This window comes from Aulonocara stuartgranti (genome assembly GCF_965226115.1).
Source record: "Aulonocara stuartgranti genome assembly, chromosome: 7".
Taxonomy (NCBI): domain Eukaryota; kingdom Metazoa; phylum Chordata; class Actinopteri; order Cichliformes; family Cichlidae; genus Aulonocara; species Aulonocara stuartgranti.
This window is the reverse complement of record NC_138945.1, coordinates 52,492,291-52,504,753: the sequence shown is the minus strand read 5'-3', so window position 1 is coordinate 52,504,753 and position 12,463 is coordinate 52,492,291. Positions and strand designations below refer to the sequence as shown.

The 12,463-nt window shown below is 40.1% G+C and overlaps 2 protein-coding genes across 6 annotated transcripts; both read right to left on the bottom strand.

Annotated features, from left to right (window-relative positions):
* Positions 1–4: 4 nt before the first annotated feature.
* Positions 5–9,273, bottom strand: dnm1l (dynamin 1-like). Of its 4 annotated transcripts, XM_082540831.1 has the most exons (19): positions 9,032–9,272; positions 7,399–7,543; positions 6,875–6,904; positions 6,205–6,251; positions 5,609–5,680; positions 5,440–5,526; positions 4,969–5,131; positions 4,685–4,805; positions 4,461–4,592; positions 4,095–4,301; positions 3,846–3,966; positions 3,609–3,764; positions 3,414–3,503; positions 3,231–3,323; positions 3,009–3,062; positions 1,754–1,930; positions 1,493–1,602; positions 1,247–1,406; positions 5–431 (listed from the first exon to the last, which is right to left on the bottom strand). In XM_082540831.1, the coding sequence occupies exons 1-19, from the start codon at positions 9,131–9,133 to the stop codon at positions 375–377; spliced, it is 2,124 nt and encodes a 707-aa protein (XP_082396957.1). In that variant the 5' UTR covers positions 9,134–9,272; the 3' UTR covers positions 5–374. The 4 variants fall into 4 exon arrangements, with proteins under 4 accessions (XP_082396957.1, XP_082396958.1, XP_082396959.1 ...); XM_082540832.1 differs by lacking the exon at positions 6,875–6,904 and having other exon boundaries at positions 9,032–9,271; XM_082540833.1 differs by lacking the exons at positions 5–431; positions 1,247–1,406; positions 1,493–1,602; positions 1,754–1,930 and adding an exon at positions 1,967–2,700 and having other exon boundaries at positions 9,032–9,273.
* Positions 9,274–9,999: 726 nt separating this feature from the next.
* Positions 10,000–12,417, bottom strand: dnajb9a (DnaJ heat shock protein family (Hsp40) member B9a). 2 transcript variants are annotated; one of them, XM_082540835.1, is made up of 3 exons: positions 12,242–12,417; positions 11,689–11,917; positions 10,000–11,258 (listed from the first exon to the last, which is right to left on the bottom strand). In XM_082540835.1, exons 1-3 carry the CDS (start codon positions 12,284–12,286, stop codon positions 10,834–10,836), a joined length of 699 nt encoding a protein of 232 aa, XP_082396961.1. In that variant the 5' UTR covers positions 12,287–12,417; the 3' UTR covers positions 10,000–10,833. The 2 variants fall into 2 exon arrangements, with proteins under 2 accessions (XP_082396961.1, XP_082396962.1); XM_082540836.1 differs by having other exon boundaries at positions 12,159–12,257.
* Between the last annotated feature and the right edge of the window lie 46 nt (positions 12,418–12,463).

Here is a 12,463-nt window from a genome sequence, read left to right as displayed (position 1 = left end):
CACATGAGTTTTCATTTGTAGCTTTAATCAAAATCTACAGTTGGAGCGCATATTCCTCAGCAAGGCCCCACATAGTCGTGATGTATAATATTATTTATGTACTGTTTTACTTACATTAAGAAAAATATAATAATCTAGGACAGAAGTATACGTGATGCCGATGGCGAGTGACTAAAATGTACTTCCCCTGATTATTACTTCCTTGCTGTACATTAAAACTATGTTTCCATATACACATATCCACACCAGTGCATTTCTGAGTTGTCTCTACAGCCTGAGCTGCTGCATGACTCGACAGGGAGGTGGGATGGTCCACATGAAGACAGTGAGGGTCCCCACAAGGATGAAGAGAGCTTGCTGAAGATTGCTCATCCTCACCACAGGTGGGTTTCTCGGATCTCTGCTATCACCTGGCTGGCTTTCTGCAACGCCTAGACACAGAGATGAGAAGACAGATGTAATCTAATAACTGATTTTAATGTCGTCATCACACCGCATTAGGATCATACTGGGATGTACAGTTTCTCCATCAAGTCACACAAGAGAATCACAAGTCTGATTTACTGCGGTAAGTAGAGGGATTTTTATGCTAAAAAGATTTGAAAAATCATCTGCTAGATTGATTCATTTCTCGTGCCTCATATTGGCTTCAAACAAATGTCTAAATGAACGTTTGTACAGAAAGATGCTGTGTTCACAGAACAGTCAGTGCAACAATAACTTCAGAGCACTGAGGAACCATGTATATCTCTAATGTTGCAATAACAAAGCATGCTAAATAGTTAAGGCTTTTCCTAATTCATAAGACATTTCTTTGTCTTTGGAAAAAGAAGTTATATATTGTGGCATGCAGAGGAATCTTCACAAGGAAGCTCCACACACAGATTGAGCTTGCTGTTTGACCCCAAGCTGGTAGGGGGAGCTCTTTATTAAACACTTGCTGGTGCTACACTGTGCTTCGAGGGTCAATAACAGCGTAACAGAACTCATTTATGGTACTGCATTCTTTCTATAAAACAATAACTGTCAGTGACTTTGTACCGCAGTACAAACACAACATTTAAGATAATAGTTAAAAGTAACGTAACCATAAACAATAAAACAAGAACATCTAAACAGCAGCACGTCCTAGGGCATGATGAGAGAGAACTAGCTGCTCCCTCAACACGCCACAATATTATATTTACTGGATAAAATATAACTTTGTATGACATTGGCTCATGCTTTTTTGTGATGAATCTGTCACCTTGAGCATGTCAGCAGCCTCGTTGCGTCTTTGAGCCATGTCCTCAGACTCTGTCAGCAGGTCGCTCAGCAGCGTCGTCTTATATAACTGACCCACCAGCTCACTCTGCAGGCAGTCCTTCACATGGTTCACCAGGAAGTGCATCACTGCCTTTGGTACACTGAGGCCAAACGCAGTAAAACGTATAGTAAGGATTAACGATGTTAACGTTTACTCTGTTGCAGATGAAAAACCGTGAATCCTTACCTGTCTTGGATGTTTTTCCGAACAATGAGGAAATAAGACTTGATGAGTCTCTCGATGACCTCACAGTCTCTCTGCTCCCGAGCAGACAACTTTCTTGATACTGGAACAGGCTGACAATGAAATAAGAGAAACTCTAATAGCTATAATATTCGGCAGATTAGTGCACTTACAATACATCTACAGAACATTTTACCAATACCAGATATTGCCATCGAGCAAAAACAATTTTTAAACCTGCTTATACAAATGCAGAGTTCTCACCACATCTAATAGGTTGACAGCATAGCCCTTCTGGGGACTTGCAGTGATAAGAGGCTGGGGCATGGCCCTGTCACCAGCTGGAATCTCCTCGCCCTTTCTCACCATGCTCCTCCAGTTGCCCGTGCCACTGTCTGTCTGGTCACTGACAGAAGAGCTCTGAGAAACACTGGCTGCTCCCTACAGAGGGGAGAGATATAAGAGGTAATGAAAACAAGTAAAATCATCAGCTGATCCAACATTAAAAAAAAAACCCAAAAAAAACAGAGCACATCCAGAAGGAATTTCCTGATAATTTTTGACATGCTTCAAATATCAGCATGCCATAGGTCTTCTTTGACTTCAGTACAAAGACGTTCATCCAGATTGGTGCTCATTGTCCTGACTGTGAACTGAGCAAGCAAAGGGAATGTGTGGATAAAATGACAGGCAGTGTGTGACTGGGTGAAGCAATCATGACACAAAGGCTTTTTAAAGTTATTTAACTATATAAAATTTGATATAAATCCTGAGTGTAATGGCTCTTGGCACAAAATGTAACAGATTTACCTAAACCAGATCTTGAATATCTTTCTTTGGAGTGAATATATAATAAAATTACAAAGAGTGTCCATATCATATAGTCTACCAGTGCTAGTAAGGTTTTCTTCAATTCCCCATTAAAAGAAACCCCAAAACAAACAAAAACCTCATGTCATTTCAGTTGAGCTGGGAATTGTGCTTTTTCTATCCGTGCAACCAGCATGCAGAAAATAGGGTTAGATGCAAATCAAAGTGTAAGAGCCAAAGAAACACAGTTTGGCTGATTTTAAAGGAATCAAAGAAAGTCTGGGGGTGGGCAGATGTAGACACAGGCAGGGGAAATGAACAAGACACACCTTAGTGACCTCGCCCTCATGGGCAGAAGTTTCGGTGGGGGAGAGAGACTGCCCCCCAGGACCTCTAAGGGACTAAAGAAAGACATGAGGAAGAAAGGAGAGGAGCATGGACAGGAGCTATAAGCGGAAGGTGTGCATGAGCCTTACATACAGTAAGATAGAAGAAATGCCCGACATACAAGTTGGGCAGCTTCAGGTTAAGCAGACTGAAAGCACATAATTTTTTTATTTGTATATTTTATTATATTCTTATAACTTTATATATGCATGTATACGTGAACAGCTGGTTTTGCCCTGACTAAATAAATCTACATATGCAGGAAAGAAGAAGTTAAAGTGCGTTACCACAAAGCAGTTACTCTCAGACAGACAAACTGTACCTTATCTCTGGGAACGGCAGAGGGCAGATCTCTCAGTCTATTCCGTCTCTGCTCCTACAAAAACAAAATTTTGAAAAATATCACAAGCAGAAGAAGAGAAAATTCTCCCTTTTCTGGAAAAGAAAAATCATAATTAAAAACAATCAGTGTGAGGTGACAAAAGAGGATTACACAAACACTGCATTAAATAAATGTAAATGAAAGTAGTGGCCAATCTCTTACTTCGATGTTGTTGTTCATAAGGCCACTGGCATCAGCAAAGTCGGGGTGTTTGGTGTTGATATACGCCAGCTCAATGGCAACCAAGTTATGTACCTGAAAATCGATTCAGAAAATAGGTTTTTCAGATTAGGGGCTGTTTGTTAACTTCCTTTATAAATACCACAAGTGTGAGGAGTTCCTGACCATTTCATTTGTGACTGGGAGCCTTTTTCTGAGAAGGGATGTGACCACCTCTACTATAGCATCATGAAGCTTTGGAAACCTCAGTAACTCCTGCAGAGATGATGAACAATCAATCAAAATGAAAGCCTAATGTTACAACCTTCGGCAATTACAGCACACCTCTGTGCTTTAGTCGCTGGTGAGGGCGTGTCTGACCTGCGTGCTGTAGTTACTGCAGTGCTGGATGATCCTCTGCATCTCCTCGTGAACGAGCTCCACGCAGCGCAGGCTGGGCTCTTCCAGACGCTTGACCTGCCGCTTCACGAGCAACTCAAACGAAACCTCGGGCACAAACAGAGCCGGCCTCGGGCCCTGACAAAGGCAATTAAAGTGTAAGCTTTGAAAAAAGTGCCTTTTAAGACTATCAAATCAACGGATGTCACAGAAACCAACCGTTGCATTTCTGATTGCAGTGAGCACGTCAATGGTTGTCAGACCACCCAGAGGATCGACTGACTCCAACGTGCGACCGAACGTCTCGTGGAATATATAACAAATCCGTGCTCCACCACACCTGAGGAGGAGAAAGGACCACATTAAAGCACACTCAGATGCAGAATGGGCTTTCATTAAGGAAAGTATGATGCTAGCGCCCCTTGGTGGCATAACAAAGTAAATGCAGTTTAGAGTTGTGTAACTCACAGTTCAGCTGTCTCGATGTACTTGGCCGTGCCCTCTATTGTGTTGCAGTACTCTGCAGCAAACTTGGTGATAATCTGCAGCAACGTGGCACTCTTATCCTCGACAGGTTCACCGTAACTGTTGAGTAAAGACTGATACTGCGCTGCCAGCACATTGATCCTCGTCTTCAGCTCAGGGAGACAGTCTCTGATGTGGTGCATCAGTAACCTGTGGTAATAAGAAAGGAAGTCGGCAGGCTTGTTACGGACTAGTGTAGCCAGTGCTGTTTCATCTTGTCAGGAAGGGACTAAAACTCAAACAATTAGGCTAAAAAAAAAAGGTCAATATTTCAAATTTAAATACATACATAATGTATCACTTTCATACCTGTTCAATGTTCTAGCCAGATATTTGGTTCCATTTCTGTTTGCGAGGGAGGGGTACTTCTTTTGTAAGAATGCATGTTCATCTCGAATAGAATCTGCCACCAGCTTCTTCTGATTGATATCCAACTGGCTCCTGATCAAGTGCACAAACAAAAATAACTATGAGGCTGAGTTGAACTTAAAAGGCGCAGTTTTGCCTTGTGTGACCACTCACTGCACCGATACCTGTTTACTACTCCAATAATGCCCAGTTTAACAGGGATGACTCTGCCCATCAGGACATCCATGGCGTCCGTACCAGCATCCATCAGGTCAAGCTTGGTTATCACTGCTAGCGTCCTCCTACCTAAACACAGAACGCACAAACCCAATGTTAAAAAAACCACTGCTGAGGAAAGAAAAGCAAAGAGCACGTGTGAGGGAGAAATGAAAATAAATGCTTGTGCTGATTTAACTAAAAACAACCAGGAGAGAAGAGGAAACCAAAGCAAAACAGGGATGCCATTTACCATCAGGGTCAACCTCACGGGCCACCTTGAGAGCCTCTGATGTCGCCATATCTGTGTTGGCAGCAGTCACAGCCAAGATGATTGAATTGGGGTTGGAGATATACTTTAAAATCAGCTCTCTGATCTGGATCTCTATGTCTTTTGGCTGATCGCCCACTGGTACCTGTTTTAACAAATACAAGTAGACTTTATCCATGGCAGATGACCACAGCTGATTAATAAATAGCAGTGGGGTATTAAAGCCTACAACCACATAACTACTCATGTAAGCACATTTATTTAACACTTATCAGTCCTTTCAAGCTACATGTAACTAGCTTTCATCTGAATAATCAATGAATGTGACCTGGACAGAGATACATGAGCAAGGAGAAAGAAAAAATCATTAAATCAGCTAATGTACAATATGGATCAATATGCTTCCTAGTTCCTGTTATAAAACGTACAAATAGCTTAGCAAACTTGTCTTACCTTGGTGATGCCAGGAAGATCCACTAATGTGAGATTCACAACTTGTGGAGAGAAGATTTTTAGGTGAATGGGTTCATCGCTAATTCCCTGCAAACATAATAAAGCACCTTTCAGGTTGGTGTGGACATTTAAAGCTCATCCATTTTCTCCATTCATGTTTGACACTCACTTTGTTACTGCCAGAAATTCGTTCCGTTTCTGTCTCGATTTCGTGTCTGATTTCCTCAAAATCTGCGTAGATCTGAAAAGATGATTTAACCATGAATATTAAGGGGGTAAGAATGAGCAACATTAATTTTAAAAAGCATTTGTTGACACTGAAAAGACAAGGACAGCTGGGAGGAGCAGAAAGTACATGACAGGGAACACTTACAAAGAAATCCTGAGAAAATCCAATTGATATCACGAGGCTCTCAGCACCTCATAAGAGCTTATTTGTTCAAACATGAAGAACTACAGTAAATGAAACTCAGAAAAAGACACAATGTAGCTTTGGAGGACATTAGCCCTGTGGCCAAAAAGATATTTTTAGCAGCTGAAAGGGTGTGTGTGCCTGATCCTGTAACATGTTTTACATTTGAGGCATGCCGCAAAACCAGAAAATGTCGTCCTGTTCAATGCATATGTGCCAAAGTAAATATGGGGCAAAGAACAAAGATGTGTCTTTTTTCACCTTTGTATTTGAAATATTCAGATGTTTCTAATACACAGTACAGCATGGGCATGAGAGTGTTAACCTTGTGGAGAATAGGCTGAAAAGTCTACCTTGTTTTTGGTGTGTAGGAATTTGCCCCATTCTTCTCCATCGATGCCTGCAGAAATACAAAGTCGAGGACAGATGTTTTAGATACAGATTACGTGATAGATGTGGCCTTGAGACAAACGTTACTATTATTACATCCCTGATTTAAATGTGTTTTCTGCCGGCAAGGATGTGAAAGATAAACTCTTCAGAGGAGAAGGCGCCACAGCTGAAGAGCTGTTCTCACATAACAGTAAAGGAAGTAAATAACCTAAAGCAAAAATAAAGTGCATTCTGGAAAGCAGAAACCTAGAAAGGCTATTTAAAAAAACAAAACAAATCAAAGTAAGCTGATTTTTGATGCAATAATCAACAGGTTGGGATCTGTTGTTCATCTGAAGGAAGCTGCTCTATGAGGCCCTTATAATTATTTTCAACACAATTGTATATTTTTTGACCAGAATATGCCAACTCTCTCTAACAAACTTCAAATGACAGACACCAGCCTATTTGGGCGGAAGGGCATGAGATGAAGCCACATGGTTTTGCAGTTTTGGAAAAGCTATACAAATACAAAGCAAGATGGGGACAAATACAGAAAAGAGATGGGTGGTGGGGAGCGTTGGATTCGGTGGGGGGGCTGATTACATAAGATACAAACACAGTGGGATACAGAACATGGGAAAAGGAGACCTTTGTAAAGGCGTCCGTTTTTCTTGGATTCTGCAGTTAAAGAGAGACGACAGGAGAGAAAAGAGTTAACTCGGCAATCTGCAGCCCCTGCATGAGACTCTGCAGTAATGCAGAGTAACTCTGCAGTCATTCCCAGAGGGCAGGACAAACTACACGCAGGATCTTGGCACATTTCAGTTCCTTGTTTTTGTTTTTTACTGAGAAGCGGGTGGCATCTGTTCTCAATCAGAGATAATAACACCATCAATACGAAGTCACTCTAACTGCTCTAACAATAAAAAGCAATTAAGAATCTGTTTAAAGAGCTCCCTTTATTTTACATTTTATTAAAGCTGTAAATTTTGTCAGAAAATTGGAAGCATAGTGGACTAATCCAACTACTAAACAAATGCCAGTCTGAAAAATGCGTTAGAAAACACCAAAGGCTGAAAATGTGTAAAAAGTTGACTTTAAAACTAACTATTTAGAAAAATATAAATGTTCATTTTCGACATAAAAATTAGAAGAGGGGACAGTTATGTTACCATTCTCTTCTGTGGGTTTTCTGCGGTCTTCTTGGTCGATGTGCACTAGCTGGAGGACGAGAGGCCGGCGTGTGACAACACCAGTCCCTCGTGGCAGAATATCCCTGCCAACCAGGCTCTCCAAAACCGAACTCTTCCCGCTGCTCTGTAGAAAGTAACAACAACAAGATCATAAACAACAAAACTCCCCCCAAAGGGCGTAATCTTGACCCGATTTTCACCAAAATTAAATCAGCTCGAGCTTTTATTGGTATCTACCACCATGCAAAATTTAAACACAGTACTTAGAAAACTGGACACCAGACTGGTAACAAACAGTCAAACAAACCCAATTACACACTCCCTCCTTTTGGGTGGAGAACAAAATCACCTCATATAAAAGGCTCAAGTATGAATGACTCATTCATTGGCCAGAAAAAGTTGTTTTCAGCATACAGAAAAAAAGGACATGACTTTCAGATACTGTGCATCTGCTACAGGTAGGTTTTTAGGCCTGTGACGATTTCTTTTATTCTCCACTTGCCCAGATTCTTCAATATTTAAGGAGACACTTGCATAGCGCTGTAGGCTTGATTCAGTTTGTAGTTGAGTCATCTCTAACGAAACTGTGTGTAAAGTGAAATACTTCACATAGCTAGCAAAATGCACATAAACGGCCAGGTAATCTTCCACAGTAGGAGCAGCAGCTGTAGCAGTAAACCTAAAGTTGATCTGACTGCTATAAGTCGGTCTAATGATGGACAAGACACACACACAAAAAACAATTATTAAAACCTTCAGTGTAATCTCTGAGCTGCTCTTAACTGAAGCAGAGCATTGACAAGGACAAAGATTAAAAGAACAGACACAAGCACGTTGCATCCGGTCTTAATGGGTCAAAAACATCCTTTGGCTTGCCTGGTTTTACTCTAACACCCTCACATCCCTGCCAATACGTCTGAGACAGTCACATCCCATTAGCCTTAGGCAAAACCTCCCACTTTAAACCACGTAGGCTTCAATGTCTCACTACTCCACAAGGTAGTGAGAAACTGTATTATAGATGTTGACTTCATGTCAGTAATAGTTTTTGTGGTGCTGCTAAATTGCACTTGGGTACAGTAGGGTGAAAGACGTTTTTAATTAATTGTTCACCGCTGTAATATTAACAAAGATGCGATAAATATAACTAATAGTATATTAAATCTCTAAAGAATTGCCAGATAAAATACTGATGGGATGCACTAGTTGTAGATAGGTGTTCTTCAGAAATTGGCAAACTTAAATTTAGTCTAGGTTATTCATAAAGTCGTAAGTACAAATTGTGTTTTCCATAAAAACGACAGACGGCTGGTCAAATTGTTTATGTAACTAGATTAAGAAAAACAGCACTTGATTTTGTTTTCTGGAGACTAACCACAAGGCTAGAACATGTGGATAAACACTACTGTAAACTGTCAACCGTAACCCTGCTTAGTTTACTATGGCAGTAAACTAAAACAATTAAAAATCCACGTTATGCTTTTATGGACAGTTAATAGTACTGTGTCTGCGTGAAAGTGAAAGAAAAACTGCGGTGAAAACAAAGAGTCAAAACAATAAGTTGCTGCAGGCTAACTAAAAGTTAGCTTTCAAGCAAAGTGACGTCTCTCACCTGTGTTCCCACAACAACTATCTGCGGCAGTTGGATTGTGTCTGCGCCGACAGTTGTAAATACGTCTTGCAGCTTGTTTATGACAGGTATAAGTGCCTCCATTAGCGCCGATTCTAAACCTGTCAAACAGAGAACTTTCTTAACGCACACGGGTACAAAGTCATTCAATGTCCCGCAGCTAAAAGCTACTGGTTTGTCTTCGGATCGGACATCTACGCACGTAGTTAGTCACAGTTGCATTATGGGACTTGACGTTCACGACAGTCAAACGCAGCTACGCCTCTTTCTCGGGATTCGATTGTTGCCGAACTACATTTCCTAGAGGCTACATCGTGAGCCGTACTCCCACAATAATAATTATTTTTCCCGCAACGCAACAGTAACCACGGTGAGCGTCAAAATATTTATAGGAACACAGACAAAAATTAAATTCTAATTCAAAGTTTTGTCTGGACATTTTATTATGCCCTGGCTATTGCTTATTTTACTACATTATAGCAGAGTGTCAAGTGCACTTCATACAGGAGCGAACTAATGAGGAATATTAACAGTGTTAAACTCAACCAGCACTGATGCTTGTAGTACACAAGAGGCATTAAAAGCCTATATGCTTCCGAGGTAGTTCAGTTTTAACAGTCCTTCCACAATTTACTTTACACATACCCTAACACAACAACACGTTTTTAATGGAAATAACACAACCAGACTGATGCAACATTGACAATTTATTTTTAAGCAATAAGGAAGCGTTTTAATTTATGACAACTCAAATTAAAAAAATGAGTATGTTAAGTTCAGCATACTAGCGTTTGCTGATACTATTGTGCTGACTTCTTTAAATATAAACTTTAGTTATTAATGATTAATGAATATTGGAGGCAATACATTGTTGTGGTATGTTGTGTAATACATGTCAGAAACATTGTGGGTCTCAGTGAATCAGAGAACCACTGCTAGGCCTGCAAAACCTTTGTGAAACATATTTTATTTGAATCAACATCATTTGTATCTGACAAATTATCTTGAGGCTAGATGAAGCAATTTCCACTTAAATCCAAGTCCCAAACAATCCTCTCTTACTTGTATTTTTGGCTTTTCCAGCTATCAACCAATTTCTTTCTTGAACTGGCTGTAATTTCATGATCATAGTGTTCATAAAAGGTCCAGCATTGTAGAGTACAAGAATATTTTATTATTTCAAGTAAAAACTCCAAAACACAAGTTAGACAAACCAACATGTGGAGGTTTACAGGTTTTTTGTTTCTGCTCATTTGACAGCTGCAAGCAAAACACTGCTGGCTGCCACTGTTTCTGCCAGTATATGTGATTGTGGAGTTAAAATAACAAACCCTTTACAAAGAACCTGTACAAAATAGTGGTAGGCGAACTCGTAACACATACATTTCTGTGCAATATTGAGCAACATATATTTTTTTTCTTAAATTTTATGTTATTTATTTTTCCACAATTGTAACAAGATAATGTTTTTAAACTTCATTATCAAAAGAAGGTGCTTGGAAAAAATACTGACAAAACTGCTTACTTCACCACTAAGCAAAAAACTACAACAATCACTCACAAGTGAAAATATGCTGGAAATATGTTGGAAAAAGATAGCTTATTTCATTTTAAAACTAAGCTAAATTGCCTGTTTATTCAGTGCCTGTCATTCCTGAATGTCAGTGCTTAACACAAATGTTCACGCTTCACAGTATTTTGAACCAACTGGCTTTCTTCAACTTGAAAAATACAAATATGTTGTATGCTTTTAAGGCATTTTTTTAAGCCATTTACATTGCACCCTATGATGCAGTGCAGTCTGTGTAAGTAGTTACCATATTACCTCTGCGTTGCGTTACTGTTCTACAGTGCTGTTTCGACGTACCATGAAACCGGTTTTCAGTCTGTTTGGTGTGTCTGTCAAAAGTAAACATTCTCTCAATATCATCAAACATATCATTGATAACCCCGGCTCCAAAACCACCTTGAAAGTGTCTTTTATGTCTGCTGTGGGACCTGGAGTGTTCATCAAAGTGTCTTCGGTGACGGGCGTGTCTGTTCTGGCTGTAGATGTCAAAGTCCTTAAATATGTCATCAAAACTGAAGGTGAAAGGTTGGTGGGCACCTTGTCTGTGTTTGCCTTGCGTCTCCCCATCGAAGTACGCGTCAGTGTCCCCGAACTGATCATACTCGCTTCTTCTTGCCTCATCTGATAAAGTTTCATAAGCTGCACAGAAATACAGAAACACAAAATTCAGTCAAAGTGAGGGAGTTTTATTATCTCAACATTAAAAAAGGTGTGGCTGAAAAAGCCCCGACTAAAGGCATGACTAACCAAACTGTAATATAGGTAATTGGTGATCAATTAAAGGACAAACTTATCCATTGGATCAACATGTGCCACCAAGAAAACCCCAACATGCATCAGTGTTCCTTATCATTAATTATTATTATTAGTAGTAGTAATATCAGATTCACACATTGTACTGTTCACATTTCATTTGTCACTCATAAATATAAATTTTAACAGTCTAAATATCAATTTTCCTGTTTGATAGTGAATTAAAACGCTACATTACAATAACAATCATATCCAAGACATGCCAGATAACTACGAATTTTCCCAAAATACGCCAAAATAAACAAATCAGCTGTACCTCCAGCAATTTCCCTAAATCTCACTTCAGCATCAGGGCTCTTGTTCTTATCTGGGTGATATTTCTTTGCAAGCTTGTGGAAAGCCTTCTTTATCTGGCGCTCTGTGGCCCCTTTAGGCACTCCCAGTATGTCATAGTAGTCCTTCTTGGCAAGTATCAGCTCTGTTATCACGAGGACGCACACTGCAAACGTTAGCACAGACTGTGCAGCTGCCATGGCTCCAGTGTCCTGTCATTCAAGAGAGAAAAGTACAGCACAAATAGTGAGTTTCAAGCCAGACAGCACGGTGTAACTGGTAGTATCACGTCCTAGCCTCTGAAGAACCACCGCCTTTTAAACGCAACATCTGTCTTAACCTACATTTGGAGAATGAAAACTTAGCCAATAAGAAAAGAACTGGTACAGGCTACTGCTGTTTGAATTAGAATTTATCTTTTAAAATTTTACATTTTTAAACGGCGGCACCAACCTCTCTTAATACTAGCCTGCCGTGGCTAACACATGCTAGCGGTCCCCATCACAGTCTACTCAGGCTCCGACTCAATCAATTACCTGTCTGGGTGTCGTCTGCCGCTTCCTTTCTACACAAGCGGTCATTAACCGTTTAACCAACACCAAACATCATGGTATTAAGTTGTTATTAGTAGGTGTTATAGACGAGTAGTGTGAAATGAGACTAGTTCCATGTCTTCTTCGCTAGTTTTGCGGTATCTCTTTAGACCTGACGAATTCTATCTTATCTGCCCTCTGTCGGTCAATGCCGTAAATATTCCT

What these genes read in the sequence shown, in the direction of transcription:
- dnm1l (XM_082540831.1), bottom strand. Translation starts at nt 9,133, where the DNA reads ATGGAGGCACTTATACCTGTCATAAACAAGCTGCAAGACGTATTTACA. An exon ending in TCCTACACACCAAAAACAAG is followed by an intron (nt 5,681 to 6,204) that starts GTAGACTTTTCA and finishes TCATCTTTTCAG; the next exon opens with ATCTACGCAGATTTTGAGGA. An exon ending in ATCTTCCTGGCATCACCAAG is followed by an intron (nt 5,132 to 5,439) that starts GTAAGACAAGTT and finishes TTGTTAAAACAG; the next exon opens with GTACCAGTGGGCGATCAGCC.
- dnajb9a (XM_082540835.1), bottom strand. Translation starts at nt 12,286, where the DNA reads ATGACCGCTTGTGTAGAAAGGAAGCGGCAGACGACACCCAGACAG. An exon ending in GGCAGACGACACCCAGACAG is followed by an intron (nt 11,918 to 12,241) that starts GTAATTGATTGA and finishes CTTGAATGACAG; the next exon opens with GACACTGGAGCCATGGCAGC. An exon ending in ATTTAGGGAAATTGCTGGAG is followed by an intron (nt 11,259 to 11,688) that starts GTACAGCTGATT and finishes ATTTCTGTGCAG; the next exon opens with CTTATGAAACTTTATCAGAT.